Consider the following 27,187-nt stretch of genomic DNA (forward strand, 5'->3'; position numbering starts at 1 on the left):
AGATACACTCAAAATAATTTCTCCCATTAAAGAAAAGGTCTCTTCCAGGCTGGGGCAGGACAATTTTTCTCTGGAAAATAGTCAATCACTTCAAAACTCAGCTGCCTGAATTTAAGTTTCAGTACTAAATTGTTTGATGCTTGCTAAGGCCATTGAAGTTAGGTCAGTGACATTTTGTTGATTTCTGCCAGTAATGCCTTTAATTCTGCTTGTTGTAAGTGCAAAATAGCTCTCTTCCTAGTTTCAGCAAGCCTCCTTTCATGCTTCCACCCCCAAGATGCACAAGCAGAACTTAAAAGTGACAAATGCTAGGATGCCATTTGCTCTTGCAATGCTTGCAGCCTTACTGGTGGAGGTGAAAAGAAAACGTGATTTATTCCTCCAGTAAAAGTGTCATGGTTTCTGAAAGAAAGGATTACAGAGAGGTACTGAAGCAAGGTTGTTCTTAAGTTCATAGTTTGTCTCTTTTCTGCCCCTCTACTGGCTGGACTAAGCGTAACTGTTCAGTGTTTGTGAGCCTTGGTTTTAGTAGCTCAAGATGTGAGACCACAGAGATCCTGGTTTCAGATTCTGTTGGACAAACTGCTCACCCTGTGTGACTCCATGGCAAGCTTGCAAAGCAGTTGATTAAAGCACAGAATCCTCTAATGCTCAGAGGGTTTTTCCAATGTATTTCTATTGAAGGTGATTTTTTGCAAACTTTTCAGGAAGCTCCTGTCGTGGCAAGGGCAGCCCTGTTCCTCGAGTGTGCGCGCTTTGTTCACCGCTGCAATCGTGGCAACTGGCCCGAGTGGATGAAGGGCCACCATGTGAACATTACTAAGAAAGGCCTGTCCCGTGGGCGTTCTCCTATCGTGGGCAACAAAAGGAACCAGAAGCTGCAATGGAATGCAGCTAAGCTCTTCTACCAGTGGGGAGATGTAAGTGTTTGCTTCTCTTCTATTTACACCCAAAAAATATACCAAAATGCAAAGGCAATTGTATCCTGTGCAGAATTTCAGTTCCAATAAAATGGGGACTCATAAGCCTCCCTTCCAACTTGCACTTCACAAGCTGCCAGGATCAGCTCTTCTAGTGAAAACAGAGTTTGTTAGGATGTACCAGTGTCCCTTTCCCTCCCCCTTTACCGTGTTCCGTCTGAAGATCCATTTCGTCCCCCCTCCTCTTTCCAGCACTTGTCATATGTGAATGCCCAAGGAAGAGTAAGAGCAGGGTCTGTAATACTACTTGCTTTTGTCTAGCTTCCAAGTATTTTTAGCTCAGGGCTGCCTGAGCTAGATGGGGTGCTGTATATTTAGTAATGGATTTCTCTTTAACCTACTTACCCACTCTCTCTTTGCACCCATACTGACTGTTACCACTCATCATTCTTTGCCAAGAAATTCTACAGGGCTGCTACATGTGATCTAAAGAACTGTCTCTGTTTCTTTTGAGCGTGGCCCCTTCAAGTTGTATTTGAACATCTCTTACTATACATAAACTAGGCAATTATCCTGTCTGGCCCTCTCAGTACTCTTACATACCAGGGTAGATCTGCTGAGTGTCTGACATTTATTGCAAGTCATTTCACACAACTCAAAATAGTGCGAGAAGTTCCTGTGACTTCTGTGGTGCCTGTTACGTGTGTCTATCTGAAGTGAGCTTTGTGCTTCTCACCTCTTTTCACAAAATCAGAGATTGTTAGAGTGAGCATCATGATTAAAATAAAAAATAAAATAAATTTAAAAATACATAAAGTACAAGGCTCAGGGGAATTGGAAAAGCATGTATACTTCAGTCTTGGGATACTTACATAGGCCATGCCAAAAAAGCTTTGCTGACTTTCTGTTGGGTGGCTATGTTAATAACAGCACAAATACCAAAGTTCCTTGATAAAGGACATAGTATTTGTACATTTGTATTTGGTTCTACATTCCATGAAGTTACCACCTTAGCCTAACTCCTTTGAGAACACCTTCCAAGAGAACACAGGATTAGTTAGTCCTTGTATTTTTGCATCCATTCCTGACAGTCAGGACTATCCATCTGTTTGTAGACTCTATGCTTCCAGACATTCCTTTTTTTTCTGACAAAAATGATAGCAAGCAAGCCAGTAACTACTAGAAGCCATTTAGTCTTCTCTGAAGCTGCCATTTTTAGAAACTGAAATAGCCTAAGCTAGAAAAGGTCCAGGAAGGTTTTCTTCTCAAAATGTTAAAAGTACCACCTGCGTGATGCAAGATCACAAGAAAGGAGCCAGGGAAATCTCATCTTAACATCATTCTCTTCACTTTAACTTCAAAGACATCACAAGGCATATCTGGATGCATTCTCCCTGCTAGGAATAATGTGTGTTTGGTAGCTGCTTAGGAACATCCCAGAAGGGAAAAGCCTTTCTTTTACTTTACTGTAAGGCAGGAGAAGATTTGGACAGTGGTCTTTACAGTGTAAACTTCTCTTTTTACTGCAAGGTGTCCTGCCACTCATTAATATTTGAGTTTCTTCTCACTGAAGGCTAGGATAGTATAGTCACCCACAGCATCACCAGCCCCCAAACAGACTCATGCTTCAGGACTTTATGTCCTTTGTGTTGAATGCTGGGCAAGGTCCTCTGGCACTATTTTTACCTCCCAGAAGCTGTTTCAGATGAAGGTGGCTGCAAGCAGAAACAGCAGCCACCAGCCAAGCCTTTAGGGCTGGGGCTCTGCAAGCTGTGTAGGGCTCTGACCAGACTCCAACCAGGTAGGCTGAACTTTGAGGAGAAACAGCTTTCTGTTGCAGTAGTACAGGCACCTGCTGTAGGACATGCTGCCATTGCTGCATGCTCACCTGCCCCTTTCACTGTGGGCACTATCAGCATGAAGGGTGAAGTGATTGTGCACTTCACACAGCCCCTAAGCAGCTCCAGTAACTTGAAGGTGGGATAACTCACCCAGCCCATTGCTGCCTCCATGCTACCAGATCCTTGTCAACACAACAGCACACCATCCTTCCTGCTGGGTGGTAAAAGAGCTGCTGCTCTGGAGGGAAAACTCTTGGACTAAGAGAAAAGAATATATTAGTCTCTGAATGCACTAAGGCCTTACTCTGTTTTTTATTGGGGATTTTTTGTGGGTTTTGGCTGGTTGGTTGGTTTTTTTGCAGTAAATAAGGCTGGAAATTTGTTCTAATTATGGATTCTTGTCTGTCTGTAATTGCTCAATAGTTGTGATATACAGTGCTATTGTCAAAGTTTAGTGAGACCAAGAATGAGTGGAAAAGCTTTTTTCCTCACCCAGCTCCTCTCATTCAGCCTGCCTAATAATAGCCATCAGAGAGTAGTAGTGATAAACCCTTTCCACATGAACTGGGATTTGGACTGCCCATAACAGTGATAAGCCTCTTGAATCAAGCAATGTCACTTTTTATGCTGCCTTTGAAATAATACAATGTTAAATCTATTCTGATCAGGTTCATCTGTCACTTCCTTTGGGTGCTTAAGTTAAGGGGCATATTCTTTTAAAGTGTGACACGCTCTGTTTGCTAGGAAAACCGAGCATAATTCATGCAGATTAATACCTGTTAGGAATTCAGGTAGGTAGGAAGCTGTGGGGTTATGTATGATTGCTTTAATATTAGGGTGTACAACACAGCATAAATAATACATGATATATTAGTGCTTTGTGGAGAGGCATGCAGAACACTTCTTCCTTTAAATGCCTGAAACATGAAAGGGGAAAAAATGTAAGAGATGGGGAGTTTATTTAGCAATGAACAGGCAGGCAGCTGAGATTGGCAGCTATTTGCATCAGGTTGCAAACCACAAGAATACCACCTTATTCTCTTTGTGTAGCAGAGTCTGCCCTCTTGGTTGTTGCTGGGTTTCACAGCAATTGCTTAGTAGCAAGGAAGATGAGTCCTGACAAGTGACTGTTTCTGTATTCCTTCACTTCAGCTGAGACAGGAAAATTATAGTGCTGGCATGACCATAAGTTCTGACTTGTAGAAGAGTTAGAAATCCTCTTCAGTATCTTTCTCTGAAACTATCCCAAACCCAATAAGGCCAGATGGCAAGTGAAAACTCTGTAATTAAACACATTTCCTCCCTCCCAAAGTGATGATATCACTTTTATATACTTATTTGTGTTCTCTTCACCTATCTGCAGCAAAGAAGGTCAAGAATATCCTTAAGAGCTCTGAAGTGTCTCAGCAGGAAACCATTCTTCTTGCTAACACACCCCTATCTGTAGCTTTGCTGAAGGCTCCATGAGGGCTGTTTACATACTCATAATGATGCTGGCAAACAGCCACAAATAAATGAACGTTTCTGGAGTACATAACAGTATTCCATGGAAATCTGTCTGTGTTCTCTCCATGGATCCCCCCTACACAATTACCCATGCACCTTCCCAGCTTTTATTTACATATTGTCAACTCTTTTTTGGAAAGTGCATCAGGGAGTGTCTCCTTGAAAAAATGGAAGCAGGTTTTCCTATTGGCATTCAACAGTTTTGTGGAGGAAACAGGGACTCTTCCTGGACTCCTAAGTAAAATCTGGCACACATATATATTGAGGAAAGAAAGAAAAGTGGAAGAAATTAATACAAAATAATGACCCAATCTCCTCCTGCCTATCATTTGCTGGTTTAGGGTTATTTTTGTTATTTAATCAAATCTGAAAAAAAAATTACCCTGAAATTTAACACCTTTTGCAAATTTTCATTGGAAAAAAAGGGGGAAATTAATTACGGTGTCAGCTGCATCTATTATTCCTTTCCCTGCTGCATCTCACAGACAATAAAAATAGAGCTCCACAACCTGCATGGGGCAGAGCCCTTGACCACCTGTGAGCTGGGCTGAAATTCTCACCTCCTTGTGCTTTCTCACCTCCTTGTGCTTTCTGTTTCTCCCTGGCTGCAGGCAATCGGTGTCCGCCTCAACGAGCTGTGCCATGCTGAGAGTGAGAGCCCTGCCAACCTGCTGGGCCTCATTTATGATGAGGAGACCAAGAGGCGCCTGAGAAAGGAAGATGAGGAAGAAGACTTTTTAGATGACAGTAAGGAGACTCCCTTTACTACAACAACCCCCGCTTGTAAGAACCTCTGCTTTAGGAGCACTTAATTTTTCTTCTCTTTTCATCCTCTTGCCACCCTGCTGTATTTCCCAGTCCCTCACCTTCACCCCGGCTTCCTCCCCTGTTCTTTCTGTGCCTGGATCTAAAACATGAGACATGGGTAGTAGCACTGAGAGACTTTGAAGGAAAGGGGGAGTGAGGGAAACTAGGCAGTAAGTTGCAATTCCTGTGCACTGGCAACTGCAATTACAAGCAGGGTAATAGTGTATTTCTTGAGTCTTGCTGTCACCTGAGTGCCAAAAGTGGTCCAGACTCCCATTCTTCCCAGTTATTTCTGCCAAAGTATTTAGGTGAGATGAGCTGCTTTTCTGCTTCTTAAGACTGAAAAGCTATCTCATGATGTGAATTGGCACAGCACTACCAAAGGCTTTTAAATCTTGACTTTAGAGTATTTGCCAGTTCTCCAGCAGAAATATAACTCAGTGGTGTAAAAAGTATCATTAAAAATCCGTTTAACAGCAAGATAACTAAAATATGCACATATGTGCCTGTATGTACATAAGGGTAGGAAAGGGGGTGACAGATCTCCGATTCTGAAAGTCTAGATAGGCATGCAAATTATAACAAACCTTGTGAATCAAAATAAATTAAGTCAAGACATATACTGGTGTAGGTGCAGGTGAAGGTGGTACCAAACATTCTGTCCTCTCCAGACACCATTTGTATATACGTGTGTGCTGTAATGTTCTGGTTCCTGTGTACATGTACTGTTGTTTGCCCTTGGATGGAGTGTGCTGCCACTGTTTATGTATCTTCTGGTTTCTTTTTCTGTGGTTCTGGGGTTGTTCTTAGCACTGCATAAAAGCCAACTCTGGAGTAGAGAGGAGTAGGTGGGAGCACTGATACGGCATTTGTGGAAAATTATCTCAAGAGGTGTTGGCCCTAAGCTAGACTTCACCTGTGCCACTATGTGGTGTGCCAGCACTGGCAGCTACATGAATATGGGTGGCTCTTCTGGATACTTTATTGGGCCTTTAAGAGAGAGATCCAAAGCAGCAGAGTGCACCGAAGATTTTCCCTCTCCTGCACCATGTATGACTTGTAGGGTGAAGAACAACTGCATTCCTATGACCAAGTGACAGAATAGTTGTCCCTGTTCAGACACTGATAAGGCACCCCTAAGTGGGTGTGGAGCTCCTTTAAAATTGTGGTCTAAGACCAGAAAACAGAGAGAACAAGTTGTGATCTAGAAAGCCAGGTAAAAGCTCAAGTACTCTCCTGAAAGCCAGGGTCTGAAAACAATATATTTGCATTCTTGCTGAAAGCAGAGATTTTTTAAAAACTGCCCTGAATGCTGTGAGGAGTAGGTGGAAGAGCATAAAATATGCAGTTGGATATTTTATTACACTGTAAAACTCATCTGTTTTTGATAGTTCCAATTACTTTATTCCCTACAAAGTCCATAATTTGTTACTGGTACAGAGGAATTAGCAAGCATCACAAAATTAATCTGCTTTTATCTGGTCCCTGCAAAGATCTCTCAGTTGTTTGGTTTGGACTGTTTCTTTGCACAAGTAATTAGATCATACATAGGTAAAGCAAGTGAAAACATAAATGTCTCTGAAATGTATGCAGAAGGTAACATGGTGTGGTTAAAAAGAGTGTGGTTAGTTGTTGTCACAACTTTTTTTTTTTTTTTTTTTTTTTTCTCCTGTCCCTTATCCTAAATAGTATTTTTCAAATTGATCAAATACTGAAGAATCCTTCATACTTTTCCAGCTTTGAATGGCATTAGAGGGGTTAGAAAGTGTAGGGCTTTTGAATCTGGTTGTTTAGACTCAGCTGAGACAAAACTTCAAGTTTTTTGATAATTTCTCTTCTCCCTTTTCTTTTAGGTTAAGCATTCAAACACATAATTTGATTAGGCAGTTTGACTTTTTTCTTATTGACTCTAACTAGCACTTGGAGTCTGTGCACAAATAAAGAAGCCTGGCTTCAAAAAAGGCCATCTTTTCACAGAATCACAGAATGGTTTGGGTTGGAAGAGACCTCAAGGATCATCTAGTTCCAAACCGCCCTGCATGGGCCGGGACACCTCCCACTAGACCAAGTTGCTCAGAGCCCCATCCAACCTGGCCTTGAACACTTCCAAGGATGGGGCAGCCACAGCTTCCCTGGGCAACCTGTTCCAGCCTCATAGTGAAGAAGTTCCTACTGATACCTAAGGGAAAGTAGGGGAGAAGGAGAAGGGAAGGAGGGTGCAAGGAGGGTGTGAAGGGAGGGCAAGAAAGGGCAAAGGGGGGCAAGGAAGAGCAAGGAGAGTCATTTTCAATTTATCAGTGCAGTAGTTAGTAATAAGCACAGTACCTCTTTGCTGCCTAGTCATAACTCCATGTATTTTGAGAAATTTCCCTGTATTTTAAAGTGGTACTTTTATAGAACTGCAGAAGATTTGGCTGAATACAAAACTGTAAAGGGAAATAAGGGTATCTACTTCTTATCTTGTACTTACTCTAAAAGAGGTGTAGACAAAATGCTGCATGATCATGTTATTTTCGTAGATATTTCACCACAATAGAGCAGAATATATACTACAGTGTACTAGAGTGTGTTAGTACTGTTGCACGTGCTGGTAAATACATGGATGGATATTTGCTTGACTAGGTTCTTTTCAGTGTAGGAAAAGCAGCATAGATAGAAGTCTGGGTTTCCCTCTTTTTTAGTGCAGCTTGCACTGTGCATCATGTGTGAAAATGCCCATCACCTCTTGGTTCCTGATTTTATCTAATCTCCTTGCTCACCGTAGAAATGCATTATTTTTTTTTTCTCCTAGGCACTGTGAATCCTACCAAATGTTGTTGTCCCTTTGCACTGAAAATGTCAGCCTGTCAGCTTCTCCTGGAGATAACCACGTTCCTTCGAGAGACCTTTCCCTACATGCCCAGGCCACGTACTGAGCCTCTCGTGGTAAGTGGATAATACACACTGGAGAGTGAGCCATGCCTACAGAAGTCATCAGGCTCTGGGCCTGGCTGAGGAAAGGTAGAGTGGGGTAATAACTCAAGTAGATATCTGATGCAGGCAGAAAAGAGCCGTGGTCTGGTGAACAGAAGACAGGGCACATCGAATGCCTTGATCAGGAAGAGAAGACTGTGAAAGCACAACATGTACTGGAAGTTCAAGAAAGCTTCAAAACAGAGAAGAAGGCAGCACATGGATTCAGAAACTTAGTGTGGGGGGCCTGAGTGGTGCAGAGGATGGACTGCAAGAGGTGTCAGTTCACATGCTGCCTAGCTGATGAGGAGGGCCAGTCAACAGAGAGCTGAACAGTTACAAAAAAGGGAAAAGGACAGTAACAGAGAATTTCCTGGAGTGTAGAGGCTGCAGAGTTTTGGCTTGAGTTAGATAACAGAACTGAAGGGACTGGGGGAAGAAAGGAAATAAACAAAGCAGCAAGGAAAGAAATAGCCATTTATGAGACTGAGAGAGGCATAGGCAAAGCCTCTCATGAATGGTAAGCTAAATGACTGATTAGGTGAGAACTAATTTTGTCAACAGAAGAACACATGAAACCTGATTTCCAGTGATTCGTTCTTGTGTGGATTTTCTTAGGTCTAATAATGTGGTTGAATGTTGCCTTCAGCCTGTTTCACAAAATATGCAAGCACTGAGCAATCTTTTGTCTAATTGGGTTGATGGTGACCTTCAGCTTCAGTTGTGGTTAGCATGGAATGAGATGAGAATTGAATGGCAGAAATGCAGCTTCATCTTTAAAGCCTAATTTCTTTAGGAAATTGGGATAAAAATGATAAAGCAGGAATGAGGAGTTTCCAAGTGAACATGAAGGATTTAGTTCTACTATTCTCTTTTTTGTTAAGGACAGATTAAATTTTGCTGATGACAGTTGTGCTTGACAGGCTGATTTGGTTTGGGCATTATTGTAAGTAGGTTCTACAACTGGTTTCAAAGACTGCAGTTGACCTATGATGAAGCGACTCAGCCCCCATGTATGCAAGAAGGACTTCTTTTTTCAAGGGGTAAATTCAGCAGGAGTCTTCCTGAATACTGTGTTGATATTTTTACCATGTATTGAATGATTGCATCCAAAAGCAGTAGAGTAACAGGGTTTAGAATTAATCTCAGTAAAGTAGTTAAGCTTGGAACTAAGAATATATTGGATAATGAAGGTCAACAGAAATGTGTGCTTTTGTACCAGATAGAAATGCAACTGATTAATAGACTTGTATATGGGAGAGAAGGAGGAGAAATTTTTCTGTGATGTGTAAAACCAGAAGGTCACGTTATGCAAGAGCCTATTAGAGAAAATGGCCATCAAGTGCTTCTTTTAATTGTGTTTGTGGGGGGGGGGAAAGAGATAACACCACTCCAGATTAAAATATTAGGTCTGTATTTATGGAGTGATGCTTCCCTTCCAGGGGAATCAGGTACCTAATGTTATGGTCATAAAGCTGAAATTCCAGTAGAGAAAATCTCACCTCCATTGGTGTTTGCAGGCATACCTGTTCCCTAGGTATGAGAACAGACTTAGCAGCCTTGAAGAACTGAAGCATTTGCCACTGAACTAGTTGTGCTGAACCAGTTTAGCTAATCTGCAGCCCATCCAGACTCATCAGGCTGAGTGCATAAGCACCCTTACTTATGTCTGAGTGAGGCAGGCAGTCCTGACTGATATTTCAGTCAAAGCCTTTTACCAAAGCTGGCAGAGTCCATACAACCTCACTGCAACTGGCTAGGAATTACAAATACACTCTCTTGGAGCTGCTGCTCCCATAATAGAGCCAGGGAACAGGAACTTGTTTGCTGTGGCAGAATCTCATTCATCTGTTTTAGCAGTTGCTGAAGACTGAGTCAGACTAACTGTGCTGAAAGGATATATTTCATTCTGTCAGTTAATTTGTGGGAGCAGCAATTTCTAATGTGAGCATGTTGACAGTCAGCTGGGAGCATTAAACACTCCAGGGAGGGGCACTCAGACCATGCCCTAGCAATATGCAAGTACTGCTATCATGGCCCAGTTCATGCATGCTAATTCATGAAGCTGCTGTAATCCAGACAGATTTGATCCCATATTTTTATCCTGAAATGCTTTAGCCTTTGTTTAATATCCTAACGTCTGTTAGAAACATTTTAAACTATTTAAATGGAAGTTCTCAATGCTAGAGATACTACAGACCATTACTTTAGGCACTGACTTTATTATATCATGGGGTTTTTTATTGAGGAAAGTAAAAATATTTCCCTTATGGAACTAAACTGTTAGCTTTTCTGATAATATTTTTTTGATAATTCTGATAAATTACTGCAAATGGTTTGGGAACTTTGGCTGGTGTTACCTAGGCTTGCTAACCCATTTTAGCACAGCTCAGTCTAGAACAGCTATTTGAGAATAAATGATTATTTTTTTCTAAACCAGCTCCTGGACTAGCAGACTTTGTCACTACCCAACCAGCGAGTATGAGATCTAATATGAGATCACTTAAGCCTACAGAATTTTATCCAGAATATCTATTTTGGATCATTTCAGTGATTTTATCATTCACATTCCTCAGCCAGTCTAAAGGCACAAATGATGTTCTTAAAGAGACCAGCATTTGAACTGTGTTTGCTAGTGTGGGAGTTCACAGTCTTTCACTTTTTCTAGCTGTGGTTAGAGTAAATGGATGATAATCCATAGCTTCTGGAGTCTTAGGACTTTTGCCTTTTTTTGGCCCAAATTGGTAGCCAGTAGGTGGCAAAAACAGTGTCATTTCTGTTAATAGGAGAAAATGATGGTGCAAACAAGTTTCTCTGTGGTGCAATGCATTTATTTTCCAGAATTGAAGTGCATCCAACACATTTATCACTCCTTGTTTTCTCCTGTGTCCTTCAGGCTGATCTGCACACAGAAAGCTTGCTCTGGGCTATGCTGTTAACGGCTGTCACACCATCAGCTGGCTTTCTGTCAGCTTTTCTGCCTCTGATGAGTACAGTGGCAATGCATTCCCTAACCAGCCACAGGGAGCCTTTTGGAGTAAAGACCTAACCAGCCACCCAGCACCTTGGGCAACAGCCACCTTTTCTTGCCACATCTTTTCCCCCCTCAGGAGCTTGCAGACAGGAAGCCTTTTCACTCAGCAGTGTTAAGCAGAAATGTGTGTCTACACCCATTAACTCTTTCATCCCAACAGTGTTTACAGTGTGGCTCAGCGTGCTGTAAGCCCAAAGAGTAGTTGGATTAGGAAGTGCCAGGGTAGATGCAGAACTGTGTGATAGACATAAATTTCCATCTGAAGCAGTTCTTCCTGAAGCTTGTATGATTGCAGTGAAAAGGATAGAGGCTCATACTGCTTGCCCCTCTGTGCTGTCTACATTCTGCTACAGGATCTGGAGAGCTGCAGGCTGCGTCTGGACCCTGAGATGGACCGGCACAGGTATGAAAGAAAGATCAGCTTTGCTGGGGTTTTGGATGAAAATGAAGATTCAAAGGATTCCCTGCACAGCAGCAGCCACACCCTCAAATCTGAGGCTGGCTTCGAGGAGAAAAAAGGTTTGTCAGCACAATAAGGCTTTTGTATTCTCAAAGCTTGTGAAGTGGCGCTTCAGTTTGTTTTCATTTGCATAGACTGTGTTAAAAAGCAGGTGGCCATGGAGTCACGTGGCTTTGTATCATTTTGGAGATGCTTCTGGCCTTCAGGGTTCAATATAACATATGTGAGAAGCAAAGATGTTAAATTTTGTAAAATGCTGCTATGACTGAAACCAATAGAGAGCATTGCAAGATTCCTAGAAAGGAGGATGCCTTGTTTGAATCTGTCTCTCATTGGGATGCTGAGAGAAGCATCACTATTTGATACATTTCAAAAATAAAGATAAAAATTGTTCTTGTTTGCTTTTCATTCTGATAGCAAGTTTTCATTTTGAGAAAACCACAGATAGGAGGGAAGACAGGGATCTTTCTGTGAAAATCTGTCCTGGTTTGGAAGTCATGGCATCTCACCGAATTAGTCATTGATCGCTTGATCTGTTGAATTCTTTGCTACCACATGAAAAACACACCTATGTGGCTTTTGATGGCTAGCAGATTAATGTTACCAATGTACTGTATACTGTACAAGCAAACCTCAAGCTCCCCGTGTTTGCTGAGAACAGCAGATTGTTTCCATTTTTGAGCCATCTCATGCGAAACTCACATATTATCTGATGGTACAATTGTTGCAATACAAGATACAGTCATCATGCGTATTTGCAATTAGAGGCTAAGCTGCCAGACAGTTCCCTGTGCATGATTCTCCCTCTAACAAGGTTTCTAGAACTGTTTAAATTCCTTCTCATAATAGCCATAAAAAGATGCAGATGTTTGAATGGTAACTTTGATGATTGATTGAAAAGGATAAACGTTTGATGGTTGATTGAAAATGGATGGAGGCTGTGGCTGGTTATCCTCTAGGAACTGTAATGTGTATTAATGATTCAGAGGAGCTTTTATTGACTTCAGGGAGCTTTGGATAAAGTTTGTGTTGTCTTCAGCTGTGACCCTGCCACAATTAATGGAGACAATATTAGAACTGTTTCTAAGACTTAATGTGGTATAAAACTGCCTCCAAATGTGTGTCAGGTGGGACAGTTACTCCTGTGAAAAGAGCTAGGTATCTACCTAAAAGAGGTGAGCTGGATAAATTAATGCTCAACCACATTTTTTGTACCTTTGGGATACTGGCAGCCCAGAGAAGCACACAGCTTGTGGTCTGTCTGATATTCTAAGATCAGCAGGATAAGATATCTCTAACTATTAAGATGAGGAAAATCTTGGGTTTGGGTTGTGTGTTTTTTTAAGATAGTTATGAAAATTGAAACCACTGTTGAATCTCTCAGGCAGCAGTCCCATCCACTGGGATGTTACCTGAGTGGGAGAATGCCTACAAGCACACAGTTCTGCTGGAAAATGCTGGTGCCCAGTCTCTAACTATCCTATTTTTCTTGGAGGCAATGCTGACCTAGGTTTTGCTTCATGTGCTACTGTGCTACAGACATAATGCAGTATTGATTTAGTTTTGCAAAGACAGTACTAGTTTTCTGCATTTTTTACTCTGTTAAACTATATTTTCCCTGCAATTTCAGTTGGGTTTTTTTCCCATTCTCCTTTTTCCCTAAGCTGTCACACAGTATTCCCTTACTAAAGCTGCCTCTTTATTACATTATAGAGATGGGAAAAGTGACTATGGTAGGATGGCTGAATCCTAATATACTCTAGAAAAAATATATTTGCAGTATTTTGAAAGTTGGATAAATGATAAAGTTGTATCTTAAAATTCCAATAATTATGTCATTTTCTCTGGCCACAGCATATTCTTCTGGGGATCCACCTTAGCCAAACATACCAGATGCAGAGGCATTTTTTTGCAGTCTACACTTTTCCTAGATAAGAAAATGCTGTTGTGTGAATGTAACTACATTTTTCTTGCCTGCTGTGACAGGTTTCTTTACATCAGTCTCTCCAATGAGTACTAATCTGCTTCCTTTCATTTTTTTTCTGAGTTTTAAAACCTTTGCTCTCATTGCTCACCCCAGGCCTGGCTTAATAGCTATCCAAAAGCTACAAGTTTACTGTATAGAATCTGCTCCAGGTAGGTCTGAAATACAGACTCGAAAGCTAGGTAGATGCAGGCTCTCAGAGTACACATGTACCATCTGGGAGCTACTGATGGGATTCTGCAGACTTCATGAAATGCAGGTACAAGTGCTTGAATGGTTTGGCAGCTGGGGGAACTGAGCAACTGTGTCGAGGCTGATCTGAACAGAATTCCAGCAGTAGTGATTGCTGAGGAAGTCAGCGTGGTCACTTGGAAGGAGGTTCCCTGGTCACTCGACAGTGATTTGCCCAGCTGATTCATGAGGACTGAGGAGTAGCTCACACAACCTCTCCAGCTGTTTCCAGCCAGGATGTTGCCCACTGGAAACGGGTGTGGGAACTGGGTTCTGGAGGAATTAAGGGTTATTCTCAGGAGTAAAGGTGTGTTTGATTTTTTCCTTATATATGCCAAAATATAATTCTATTAAAATATTTTGCTTCCCCATGGTATCTAAAATGTTGTATCCTGTTCATACTGAGCAACACACCAAAATGTAATCGATCACACATGGCCTTGCCTGATTAGATCTGCAGTAAAATGACTGAGTGTTGCAACATTTGGACTGACATACTGCCATGTACTGCCTTTGATCTAAGAGGAGAATGAAAGTGCAAACGGTTGGTGCTTTGAACATTGAACCATTTCATGTCTGTGCTCATCAAAAATGCAGAGTGTCAATGGATGTTGCTAATGCCTGAAAGCTGCTGATTTGTCTGAAGGAGAGGATCTACGTGCTCCCATTTCCTCTAAAGCATTCTAATGATGAAGAGTAACATGCAGAGACACGGATTTATGCAAACCTTACTTCAAAGAAGTCTTGTATGCTAACCTCATGAAGCAGACTACCCTCCTGCAGTCACACATGCTGCACAAATAAATAATTGATCTTACTGCAGAGCTCAGTGAGGTTTACAGAACCCAGGCCCACAGGAAAATAGGTTTGTCCATGGTGCCTTGTTCATGCTTGGGATTCAGCCATCTGTCCCTAGCAAGAGATGATTCTGCGCTAATGTAAACCCCAGCGGCTGGCAAAGAAAACTGCAATTTACATCCATGGGACAGATCCTGTATCCTGGCAGAAATCGATTCAAATTGGTGTGAATCGTAGGTTTTCCTTGTCCACGGTTTGGGTTTCTGTTAGAGCAGCTGACTCTACTTGCTGGTGGTTGAACAAGGGCTAATTCCAAATACAGACAAGGCCTGAGGTGATGTTCCAGGACTCCAGGAAAGGAGGTGTGCAACACATTTCTGTAAAGCATCTTTACTGCCTGATTGACAGAGCTGCATTGGCGGTGGCTTTGGAAGGAGCCTCTGGCCCCACATTCCTTGGTAGAAGCATAGATGCTGCAACACAGGCTGGCAGCAAGGGGTTGGGAGGGAAGGGAGGGCCAGGATATATTTCTTTTTGAAACGGGGAAAAATTAAGGGGAAAAAAGTCCTCTTTTATTCTTTTAATACAGTTCCCAGCAGGAAGATCAGGATAGGAGGCTCCCGCTTGCTCCAGATTAAAGGAACCCGCAGTTTCCGGGTGAAGAAGGGGGGTTCCCTTTCCAGCATTCGCCGGGCCGGCAGCCTAAAGAGCACCAAGTTATCACGGCAGGACTCAGAGTCTGAGAATGAGGAGCTGCAGCTGTCCCACAGCAGGGACACTGTCACTGATATAGGTAACTTAGACAAGTGGGTGGAAAGGGAGGGGACACTAGGCAGGACCTAAACTCTTAATGTGATTGCAGCAGAGCTAGAAACAAGAGACCCCCACCCCAGCAGGTTAGGAAAAACCAAGAGTCTTCTTCAGGGACTGCCTCAACTAGGGCCTGGGATGAGCCCAGCTCAGGTCCTGGGTGCAGCATCAGCTCCATGCACAGGTTGTCAATTCAGAGCTCCGTGTTAGAGCATGAACTCTTGGAATGCTGGTGCTTGCCACCCAGATGCATGCTGTCTTTAGGGGAGAACATGCACATGTGTATATGCATATACACACCTGATATTTTATTGTTCATATTAACAGGTGGGATATATATATATGTACAGACATGCACTTCATATTCTATGTAGCATATGATGTCATAGGCATGCCATATTCCATGTCATATATATATTCCTATATGGAGGACATAACATGTACATGCTGCATACTATATTTCTACACATTGGCATGTACATATCTTTTTACAGTTTATAGATGCCTTCCTTTGTCTTTAAAAGATGAATCCACATATATTTATCTTATGGAAATCAAATGTGCATCCTGCCACAAGAAATCTCTACCACAGTTGAATTAAAGAGGCTCCCTCTGCTAGGGTTGTTAACCAAAAAATATGGTTTAGATACATTTAGAGCTGAAATAACCTCCCAAGATTAATGGTCATTTTTATGTTGCTCATAAGGTGCTTCAGTAGGTGAACATGGAGGGTGCGATTGCCCATTCTGTAGATTTTGTGAAGCCACAGTTCACTCAAAGAGGAGAAAGACAGAATTAACCAGAGTTCATGCCCAGCCATCTCTTAACAGCATTAATGTTAGTATCATAGGAGGCCCATAGGTTATGGAATGGCTAGAGGAAACAGAGGGTTCAGGGAAGTTCCCAGATATATCTCTCCCTTGCCTGAGTTCCTTAGAATTAGTGTGCTAGAATCAGGATTTTTTTCCCCTTTCATCCCCATGACATTAGCATTAGTTTCCCCGGGCAATTGCAATGACTTTGCCCATTGGCATTTCCAGTTGGATGCCACTTCTGGTTGGATTTTTTGTTGACATTTTTGATCACAGAGCCCAGTCAATGCAGATCACTAAACCAACCATTTGCAGCATCTGAATGGTGCAATGAATTTGGTTTTGATGTTTTTCATTTACCTTCTCCCCTTCCATTAAAGAATAAAATGGGGAGGCAGCAGTGCTTGCTACTGACAAGATGGCCTGTGAGACCGGCCTAAATGATTCTCGTAACTTTCAAGCCAGCATGATACAAGGACTGGGGAGGGGTGTCCAAACACAGTCTTTCCAGTGCGGCATTTTCTGTGTACTCTGGTCTGTTCCCACAAGGCTGGCCTGGCTTACAAGTGCTGTCCTGAGTCTTTAAGCACATAGGGAGCAATAAAAACAACCACCTTTTGGGTATTTTTCTTTTGAAGAAGGGAGCCCTTGGAGTGCGAGCGAGCCCAGCATTGAGCCCGAGGTGCTGAGCAACACAGGCACGGAGGAGAACTACCATCGCAACATGTCATGGCTGCACGTAAGTATGAGTCGCCAGCAGCGCTCCCAAGGGTGGCTTTTTTGGTAGGAAAACCTTTGTGCTGGCAATAAGCAGATCACAATCTGTTCTTTCTCCATGTAGCATCAAGGATCTAAAGTGTCAATAAGCTGTCACCTTTGGAAATCGTCTATTTGCCATTTCTAAAATGGACTGAAACCAGAAAGTTGTTGTCTTGCTCCCTCTGTCCATTTCATATATTTTAGTTTGTAAGGGAAAAGGACTATTTATTTCTAGGTGTGCAGAGACAGCCATGCTACCTCAGCTAAAAAATCCATTAGCACAGTATCTTCTCTCCAGCATGGCTCATAGTGAGTGGCTCAGGAAGAGGAATAGAATGGGCTACAGTGTGAGCTGGGCTCCCAGCTTCTGGAAAATGGCATTTGAGAAGCTACTTGAGATGAAGGTTCTGTTGTGACTACTTTGTTTAGTAACTACCAGAAGATTTTTCCTTAGGGAGTTTTCCCAAGCCCTTTTGGAGCCAATTTATACATTTTTTTGTCTCCGTTAACTCCATGGCAATGAACATAATTATGCACTTTGTGGGGAAAAAACACCTTATTTTTGGAACATTTTCTTTGATTCCATTAGATGCATTCTCTCACAATGTCTAAGCCAAGAGGGCCTTGCGGAGTTTTGACTCTATCCAATGGGGGATCACAACAGTGCAAATGTGGTTTAGTCATGCACGGCCTAGGACATCCATGCCCAGGATTTAGACATGCCAAAAGTCAGTTGGGAAATCTGCACAGTTCAATCCACTGGTATCCAAGGACTGTACACGTCTGCCCCTGTTGCCTCATGACGTGCTGTGTTGGTGCAGTATGGTCAGTGTGTCCTTGTACACCTGGGATTGACTCCCTGTGCACAGATTGGTTATATCCTGCACATGTGTATGAGGAAGGATGCCTCCCAGATGTTCCTTTGGACTTCTGAGTTGCCTTTGGGAAAGACAGCTACCAATGTCTTCCTCATTCCCCTAATTATTTCACACACTCTGCTCTCAACTGCCCCATTCTTATGGGGTGTGGGCAGGAACAGGCTTAATCCAATACTGTGATGTCAGAAGCAGTTCTTGATAGGTGTCTTTTGGAAGAGGGTGGCAGGGGAGGGGATGGGAGTGTCACATCTTCCAAGGTAATAACTCAGTCCTTGGACTACTCTGCTTCTCTGCCAGTGCTCTAATGCTCTTGGTAATGTTTACACCTCATTTGGAAATTCCAGTGTACTAAACTGAGTATGTTAGACATGAGAGTGTGTACTAGGCAATTAACTGCTAGAGGACAAAGGCATCTCCTTAGTTGGCAGCTTAGGATAAGTCATGGTGCCTTTGCTTTGTGTGAGAGGATGCATGGACCCATAAATATGAGGCATAAACTGAAGATTGAGATGTTTGTCTCACTTTACATGTGATTAGCCTGCATAGGAGAAAGGAAGATTTGAGAAATCAACCGTTCCAGTTCATGCTACGCAAGTATCAATATCGCATGAGAACCTTTTTGTTTGTTGGAAAGAAGGTGTGGGTGAATGGTCACTAAAACCACAGGAAAAAAACAACCAACCTGCTTTACTTAATGATAATGAGCAAACCACTCAAAAGGATCACTGGTTCCAGTTGCTTCTGTGCATGTGCCAGCATTTCCTCTCCCTGTCCTTTACAGCAGCCAGAGCATGATGTCCTCCCTCTGTTCTGGAACTATGAATTATAACAGTGCACCAGAGGCTGCACAGGGGCTATGCAATGCTGATCAGATTTGTACCATTTGCACTTGGATATGACACTAGTGGCTTGAGTTATTCCTGATTGACCCCAAAATAACATGAGGCCAGAACAGGCAGCCAAAGACAAGAATCCCTCATATGCAGTGCAGATTTGTTTAAAAAAAGCTTCTGACTTCTGAGAAGCCTGAATATTTGAGTAGTGGGAGTGTTGTGGCTGCCTTACTTGAGAGAGCCAGCAGACTGCAGCTGCAGAGACCATAAATGGATGGAAAAGATGGGATAGGCTCTTTCTGGTAGTTCTGGGTACTTCTGCACTAGGTTGTGGGATGAAGAGAAGGCTTCATAAAGGCCAGTTCTGCCCTACAGCATGAATGGCTTGGAGATCTCTGTCTGTTTTCCTCTAAGTGCTTCCAAGTGGATGGATTTGTGTGTGGCATGAAGACCAATTTATAAAGAGCTGCTGGACTGAGCTCTGCTGCTCTGGAAAGAAAGTTACACCAGAGAGCAGTCACTGAGGTGTAGACTTACCCAAGGTTTTCTTTAATTAATTAATGTAGGTACTAACAGTGGTTTTGCTGCAGCCAAGCAGGGCTCAGAATAGATAAATGCCCAAATATTTACTCTGTTTGTTAGATGGGTTTTACAGCTCCTTGCTGCCATATGGCAACACTATTAGAAATTGTAACTGAGCCAGCTAACATAAAGCGAGGCTGGATGGGTGTCCCCGAGCACAGTGAGGGAAGCATATGCAGAACAACTGGCCCAGTTTATTCCTACTTGAGAGCATACTGATATATTTCCTTTCCCATTCTTTGAAGGAAACTAAACCCGAACCTGGTGGGTTTGCAGCTTTAATGATAATTGACGGTTTCCAGTCTAAGATCTCATCTCAGAGTGGTGACACAACAGCTTTTCTGCAAACTGAGAGAATACTGTTTTCCTCAGCCTTAATCTTGCCACAAGACAAACATACACATCTACAGCAGCTCTGTCTCTCTGTCTGCTTTGTTAACACTAATGTTTCTTTAGCCATGCCTAGCTAGTTTGTAAACCACTTGCAACGATGGAGCTCTGCACAGATATGCCTATCTGTTCAGAAAGCTGTGTTGAACTTCATGCCTCCCCAGCTAGGTTGTGGAAAAGTTAATTTGACTGTCCCCATCACTGGCTGCCCTACGCAGTTCTCTCTGTAACTCTCTATTCTATAGGTAACTATGCCCTTTTTTCTTTTCCAGGTTATGATCCTGTTATGCAACCAGCAAAGCTTCATATGTCCCCACATTGACTACTGTCACCCACACTGCTACCTCCATCACAGCCGATCCTGTGCTCGCCTTGTCCGAGCCATCAAACTCCTGTATGGAGACACAGTGGACTCGCTGCGAGAAAACAGCACACTGAACAGTGTGGCCAGAGGCAAAAAGCAAAAGGAAGTGAGTAGATGGAAAAGCAGAATGTTTTGGTGTTTGTCCAGGAAGGTCATAATTACCTTCAAGGACTCCATAATGTACTCAAACAGTTCTTTCATAATGCAATGAACACAGCCCTTCCTAAAAACAACTCCGGTGTAAAACACCTATGAAGTCATTCAGCATTATGGAAGGAACTGACAGGGAAGAATCTTAGTTGCTGATAAGGTTGTTTAAAAGCTTATAGCCTGACCTCAATTTTTGAAGTTCTTTTATGGCCTCTACCTATGAGCCCCTGGAGTCAGGTCTCTTATTTTTCATGTTTCTTCTCATCTGTTAATAAGAATCACTCTTGAAATTACTGTGAAATCTTGTGTAATTTCTTTCTTTCAGGTCTGAGCTCTCAGAACTGTTCCAGGAATTGTATACATTAGTCTTTAATGTTCTAGTCTCTTTTGTGACACAATTTTAATGATCGGTTCAGCAGGATATTCAAACAAAATAATGCCTTTTTAGCCACTTAAGTGGTGCCTTTAGCCTCAGAAGAAATAAATTTCTGCTTTTAGTAGAGTGCCCACCCAGGTACCTACTGAATCATGTCACCAGTTGCTTCATATTTTCATATTCCTGACCACAGGAGGCAGAGGTAACTTATTCTGAATACTTGTAATGGCAGAGTCATTCAAGTACTTTGCAGTAACATTGAGAAGAAAAGTGTTTATGAAACTCTCATGCAGATTTCAGTTGGGCAAAGAGGCTGTCATCCACGCAAGTGGAAAATGAAGGACTAGGAGACAAGTTCATTAATGTTTCTTCATCAACCAGCAGATTGTTTCCTGTCAAGTTAGAAAATTGAAGAGTATTTGTGTGGAACAAAGCACAGAGCAGATGAAACAACAGATAATGATTCTGTTTTCTTGGCTACTGTAACTGCCATATATTTCCTCTGGCACAGAAAAGTAGTGTATCACTTAGTTATTTAGGAAGAGAGGCAGTAATTTCCTCTACAGAAGGCAGGCTTGAGATGAGCAGCTGTCAGTGTTCGTGGAAAGGCAGCAAAAGAACACTGTGCATTTCCATGTGTTCTTTCATCTCCAACTTAGAATTCTAAGGCAAAATGATACACATTTCACCATCCATCAAACCTTCAAAGCCTTTAAGCAACAGCAAGGAAAAAACAGAGACTGGGGGACAATAAGGTTTCCTGCAAACACATGCACCATGTTTGTACATACTCACTACAGGTGAGCAATTGATTAACTTCTGTGTAACAGTAGACTTTTCACGCTGATTCCTCATGCTCTGGTATTCTTCAAGTGTTGCCGCTCTGACTGCACTGGCACCATTTCTACATTTACATGGGTTCCAGAGGAACCTCTCTTTTACTCTCACAGTTTGCAGAATGAAAGGGTGGAGATGGCTGCAATATGCAGACCTGGCTATGTGCTCCATGGGGCTTGTTAGCTCTCTGATAAAAAAGGACCCCTGTGCTAATCAGCAGGCTACCAGGTTGAGGAGAAGAGTCAGTGGTAAACCAGCATTCTGGGAAAGTCCCTGATATTATAAATAATAAATAAAAAAAGGACTTGTCGTTATCACTGTCATTGGCAATCTGCTAGGGACAACTCCCAGGCAGGCATGAACTCAGGTCTTGAAATGTGTTGTCATTTATGCCTTCTCAGGGAGAAGAGAAGATAAACATAGCTGAGAGGAATCCGTGTTGTACACACTAAATGCTTCTGTTGGTAATTTTTTAGCAGGAAGCCTCAGACTTGTAACCTTTAACCTGCTTTAAGTACTGTTCTCCTGAAGTACATGGCTGTGCCACCTGTGAAGATTACACAGAACGCATTCACATTCCTTGTTTGCTTTACTGGCTTCTGCCTGACAGCTTTATAAGGAAAAGCACTGTTAAAAGAAGAAAATTGGATTTGATACTTAATATCTCTGATAGCAGGTCTGTTGCCAGCACAGGTGTAAGCTTTGTCTTACAGTGCTGGTACTAGAGAGCTTCTAGTGTATGAAAATTCCTCTTGTACATCATCTCCTCCTCTGTGTTCTTTGTTTGGGAAATCCAAATGTGAACTCCACTTTCTTTTTTTCCCTTTCAGTGCTCAGACAAGTCATGCTTAAGAACTCCTTCTCTGAAAAAGCGAGTGATCGATATCAATTTGGAAGGGAAGAAGGACTCTGGAATGCTAAAATACATCAGACACCAGGTACCAACCAGGACATATGCTAGCTGGGCTACTGAGCTGTCAGGTTAGATTGCAACAAGAAGGAAAATGCACCTGGATCTCTAAGCCAGTGTAAATAACTATTGGTCCTGAATATCAATTAGTTCACCCTGCATGTTTTCCCCAGCTGAGCCTACTAAGGTAACTCCACCCAAGAATCTGTTAACATGTAGCTCCATTAAATCACAGTCTGCATCACTGACTTCCCATACTGACACATGCATCAAAACTGGGGATAAAAAAGAATTAAAAAAACCCACCAAAACCCCAAACCACAAAAAAACCAACAAAAGGTCTTTAAATACAACTTACTGGTTTACAACAATAGTTTTCTTTGTTCTTTCTTGTTCAGTATTCCTGAAGAAGCAACAGGCTCTTCACAGGCCTGTTCTTGGCAGTCTGTGATACTTCCATGGATCTATATCACTGTGCACTAGCTTGAGAGAGTATGGCTTCCCTTTTGTCCTTTTTATCACTGTTTTGGTGACAGTAGTGACCAGCAACAGACTTGAGGAACTAGCTTGCAAACACTGCTCTTTCAGTGTATGCTGAAAGCTACATTTTCCTGTGAAGCATTATCTGAAATGGCTGAAACTAGAGGTTATTGGTGGGTCACTTGCAGCCCAAAACTAGGGTAAAATCACTGAGCCTGTTGCTCATTGTGGATAGATTGCACAGCTCAGCTGTAAGGCATGGCTCGTTTTTTTGCAGGTAATGAGCCTCTCCCCTGCACCTTTGTCACTGTTAATCAAGGCAGCTCCCATCCTCACAGAAGAGATGTATGGGGACATCCAGCCAGCAGCGTGGGAGCTCCTGCTTAGTGTGGATGAACACATGGCTGGAGCAGCAGGTAAGGGAACAAAACCACTTAGTATGGCTACCCTGGCTGCAGAGTTCACAGAAGTTCACAGGGCCTTGCAGGACAGCTTTGCAGCAGAGGAGCATTAATGACTCCAAGGATTTCTTGGGGGCTGTTTGTTTTTCATAGACCTTCAAGTGCTTTTTCTGCTCTGGACATAAGAGGTAGTCAGAAGGATCAGGAAGGTGGTCTCTCAGATGCTGGTAGCTGTGGATTATTAGAATATATCAGTTGGCCAGAAGATGACTGCCTTACTGAGTAGAATTCAGTTGTGACAACAATAAATACAGTCAGGATGTGTGAGAAGATGTATTTCATTAGAGATTCAAAGTGTTAATGCTGTGTTGTAAAGCACATTGTACAATTACCTGGAACACAGCACATCCCTGTACAATTCTGGTCACTGAAGAAAGAGACATTTTCATGGGACAGGTACAATGAAAGACTGTTATAACAGGAGGAAGAATGAAAAGCTTGTATGATGTGGATATTTGTTTAAGGGATTCAGTTGAAGACTGAGAGGGGATGCTGTTGCTCTCCATAAATACAGCAGACCAGGCAAGGATGAAGAATCATGTAAGCTATGGTAGCATAAGGATGAGTATGAACTCTTTATGACTTATTTCACCTTAAAAACAGAAGATGACTAGCCACCAGAAAAGAGAGCAAATACACTTGGGTTTAAGAGTTTGTGAAAGGGATTAGATGATGTGACTCAGGAATTCTCTTCTAATCTTATTGTCCTGCCCAAATGCTCATAGCCAGTTTGTGCTGATGCCAAATGTTCAGAAATCATAAGCCAGAACCCTAGAAAATGTGACCACCCCTCACACACAATACACAGATTGCTTAAAGCAGAAATTAGAGCAATCAAATTTGTAAGCCAGTCCCCCACAGCTTTTCAGTTTTACCTTTCTTCTTCCCCAGAACCCAAGGAAATGGCTTAAAGATTGCCATCATTCCCAGATTTGTGCACCTAAGGGAGCCTTGATAGGTCTTCTTGCACTGGAGATTAAATTTCAGGCTTGTTATCAAAAGCTGCTGACAATGCAAGAGTTTTGAAGTGCTCCTCAGACATCTCTCACCTTTTTACCACACCTCAATCTAGCTTGAAGTGGAGGATCAAAATCCCTGAGGGTTTGTAGTAGCTTTTTTTTTTTAATAGCATTGTTATTTCAGTCCCAGCATAAATTACTTTCATCAACACCTGTGTTAGGAGCGTACAGCAGCACCATCTACTGACCTCTTCCAAGACTGCGTTTCGTTTTTTTGTTACTTCAGTGGGAGCTCACACTTTTAAATCAGCCCTGCTAAGACTTGACATAGCTACACTGAAAACGCCAAAGGGGGTAGCAAGTTCTCTGAACTGGTGAAACAGGAGGGTCCCTAGAGATTTGAAGCTGGACTTTGGAGCAGGAACAGGAGCCTCTGCAGTGCTGGGCAGGCCCTAGGCTAGCAAAGAGCAGCCTGCTTTTTCTGCAGTAGTTCAGACTGCCTCCCATCAACACAGCTCTCGTGCCTGGCACCTTCTGAATAACCTTTGAGGCAAACACAATGGCAAATGTCCTCTTTCTGCTATGGAGGACCACCCACCAAATCTAGATAAATTACCTCCAGTGATGTGTGGTGAGCTACTGGCCAAAGAAGCCATGGACACCCACTGAACTCTGCCAGCAACTATTCCCCCTGCTTTTTGTTTCCTGTTTGGTGTCCCTCAAATATCCATCTAAATTAGTTGGCCTCCATGGTCAGGAGTTAGACTATGTTTATATTCAACTATGCTCCATTAAAACAGCTATGGGTCAGTTCAATGTCTTTGCTGCTGTTTTCCATCGTGATCTTGTTCTTTGACCAGCAATTCTTTTTTCTCTTGGAGGCAGATTGTGGTATTTGCATGGTTCCCATTTCACAAAGAACTTTAGTTTTATCCATTAAAACAGGTGAGACCTCTAATGAGGCACAGCCTACTGCTCTGGGGGCAAGGCTGAGCTTCTGTTAAACCAGCCTTTATCAGTCATAACAGAAATCACCTGGAAATGGAGTCTTTGAAAGCCAGACTGAATTAGTCCTGTTACTTCAGGAGATGCTCCTTATTTTAAACCAGCCAGGACTGAGATTTTAGTGTGAAGAGCAAAGCTGTGTTTTAGTTTAAAAGCAGGTTTTCCAGAACCTGTTACAAGCATCACATGTAACATTGTGTAGCTGCAAAAGGTGGAATTACATGTGCTTGATTTCACAAAGCAGTACAATTTTTCCTGGGTCTGGTAGACTGCTGATCTCATTTCTGGGGCAAAAATTAGGTTTATTTTGGTGGGGCTTTGTACTGCTGCAGTTTTTGTCTGCCAAATAAACACATTATTAAGGAAAACAGATGATCAGATGTTCTCTCCCTGCAGCTGCCATGTTCCTGCTGTGTGCTGTGAAAGTGCCAGAGGCTGTTTCTGACATGCTGATGTCCGAATTTCATCACCCAGAGACAGTGCAGAGACTGAATGCCATTCTCAAATTTCACACGCTCTGGAGGTTTAGGTATCAAGTCTGGCCAAGGATGGAAGAGGGAGCACAGCAGATCTTTAAGGTAGTTAGAACACGCGAAACACAGTGTTGCTATTGACAGCTTGCCTTATGTGTAGATGGATGTGTAATGACACACTGCTTTGAAATTGCCTGAAAATCTGTTTGGAGAAAAAACTGGTGGTGTAAGTCACACTAATGGGGAAGGTGATGCATAGAACTCCTGCATAAGATGAGGAGAGGATAATGGGAACACAGGTCAGGAAAAACATCAGAGAAAAAAAAGTGTCATACGTGGTGTTACAGTGTAGTGAGATACAGAGTTGAGAAATTTTAAGAGGTAACTGCTATCTTAGGAACTTCTTGTGCTCATGCTTAATCAGCAGTACTGACATTAATAATAGTTTGCTGTTACAAAATGACTTCTATGTTTTGTTTAGATCCCTCCTCCAAGTATAAACTTCACTCTGCCTTCTCCTGTCCTGGGGATGCCATCTGTGCCAATGTTTGACCCCCCCTGGGTCCCTCAGTGCAGTGGGAGTGTGCAAGATCCTATAAATGAAGACCAGTCGGTAAGCAGAGACATTGTGAGAGTAAGCACTGTTTTTTATTTGTAGCAGAACAGGGGAAGCTAAGCCCAAAAGATGTGTTCTAAACTCTGTTTTCTTGGCTGCTTCAGCTGGGAAAATTCTAGTACACAGTCCATGTAGGGCACACAATTTCTACATGGGCATAAGGCTTTCCTGTTTGTTCACTGAGGTACTGTGCAGCCTATCATATCCCCATGAGAGACAGGAACTCAGATCTTGGGAGCACACAGCTGCTCTCTCTCCAAGAGATTAGTTCACCTGAACTGCCTGACAGACCCTTTTCTCTGCACTGGTTCATGTGTTGTCTCTTGGAAGAAGTCTGCACCAAGGATTAACAGCTCCAAGAGAAGTCTCTTGGTGCTTCTCTGATCAGCTAGCACTAGTCTGATGTGTATTCAGAAACCGAGTTGCTTAATGTCACCAAAGTCTATGGCAAAAAATGCAGGCTGTGTGCATCTTTACTTACAGCTTCAGGCTGTGGTTCTTCTCTTTTCTTCCTGACAGAAGTCCTTTTCAGCCAGAGCTGTGTCACGTTCCCATCAGCGAGCAGAGCACATCCTGAAGAACCTGCAGCAGGAGGAAGAGAAGAAACGTCTGGGTCGGGAAGCCAGTCTCATCACTGCCATCCCCATCACTCAGGAGGCCTGCTACGAGCCAACCTGCACACCAAGCTCAGAGCAGGAAGAAGAAGGTGTGCTCCAGGGCTAGGAACTGCATTCCAAGAACCTGGGAGCACCAGCCCCCAATACAAAGTGCTGCTTAGGAGTGTGATGTCCAGAAACATTAATTGTTAGTGTTGGGGAAGTAACAACCACATCGATTTGTTAAACAGTCCAAGTCATTGAGAAACAGAGTAACTAAAAATTATTGCAAGAAAAACACAAAACCTTAGATATATTAAGCCCCTTATCTCTCTCCTTCAAACTTCAGTGGAACTTGTCAGC

At 42.5% G+C, this 27,187-nt stretch overlaps 1 protein-coding gene across 5 annotated transcripts in view; it reads left to right on the forward strand.

Moving 5' to 3' along the window:
- Positions 1-27,187, forward strand: part of UNC80 (unc-80 homolog, NALCN channel complex subunit) — a 133,689-nt gene that overhangs the window by 58,970 nt on the left and 47,532 nt on the right. For 2 of the 5 annotated variants that reach the window (XM_051623949.1, XM_051623950.1), the window contains exons 23-34: positions 708-920; positions 4,879-5,014; positions 7,866-7,999; positions 11,414-11,579; positions 15,123-15,326; positions 16,794-16,894; positions 19,870-20,067; positions 22,155-22,262; positions 22,992-23,130; positions 25,536-25,717; positions 26,094-26,225; positions 26,748-26,934. In XM_051623949.1, coding sequence (XP_051479909.1) covers positions 708-920; positions 4,879-5,014; positions 7,866-7,999; positions 11,414-11,579; positions 15,123-15,326; positions 16,794-16,894; positions 19,870-20,067; positions 22,155-22,262; positions 22,992-23,130; positions 25,536-25,717; positions 26,094-26,225; positions 26,748-26,934 — 1,900 coding nt within the window. Of the gene's footprint in view, positions 1-707; positions 921-4,878; positions 5,051-7,865; positions 8,000-11,413; positions 11,580-15,122; positions 15,327-16,793; positions 16,895-19,869; positions 20,068-22,154; positions 22,263-22,991; positions 23,131-25,535; positions 25,718-26,093; positions 26,226-26,747; positions 26,935-27,187 lie in introns of all 5 variants that reach the window. The other 3 variants (XM_051623951.1, XM_051623953.1, XM_051623948.1) reach the window with 2 other exon arrangements.

Source organism: Apus apus, chromosome 6 (genome assembly GCF_020740795.1).
Source record: "Apus apus isolate bApuApu2 chromosome 6, bApuApu2.pri.cur, whole genome shotgun sequence".
Lineage (NCBI taxonomy): Eukaryota > Metazoa > Chordata > Aves > Apodiformes > Apodidae > Apus > Apus apus.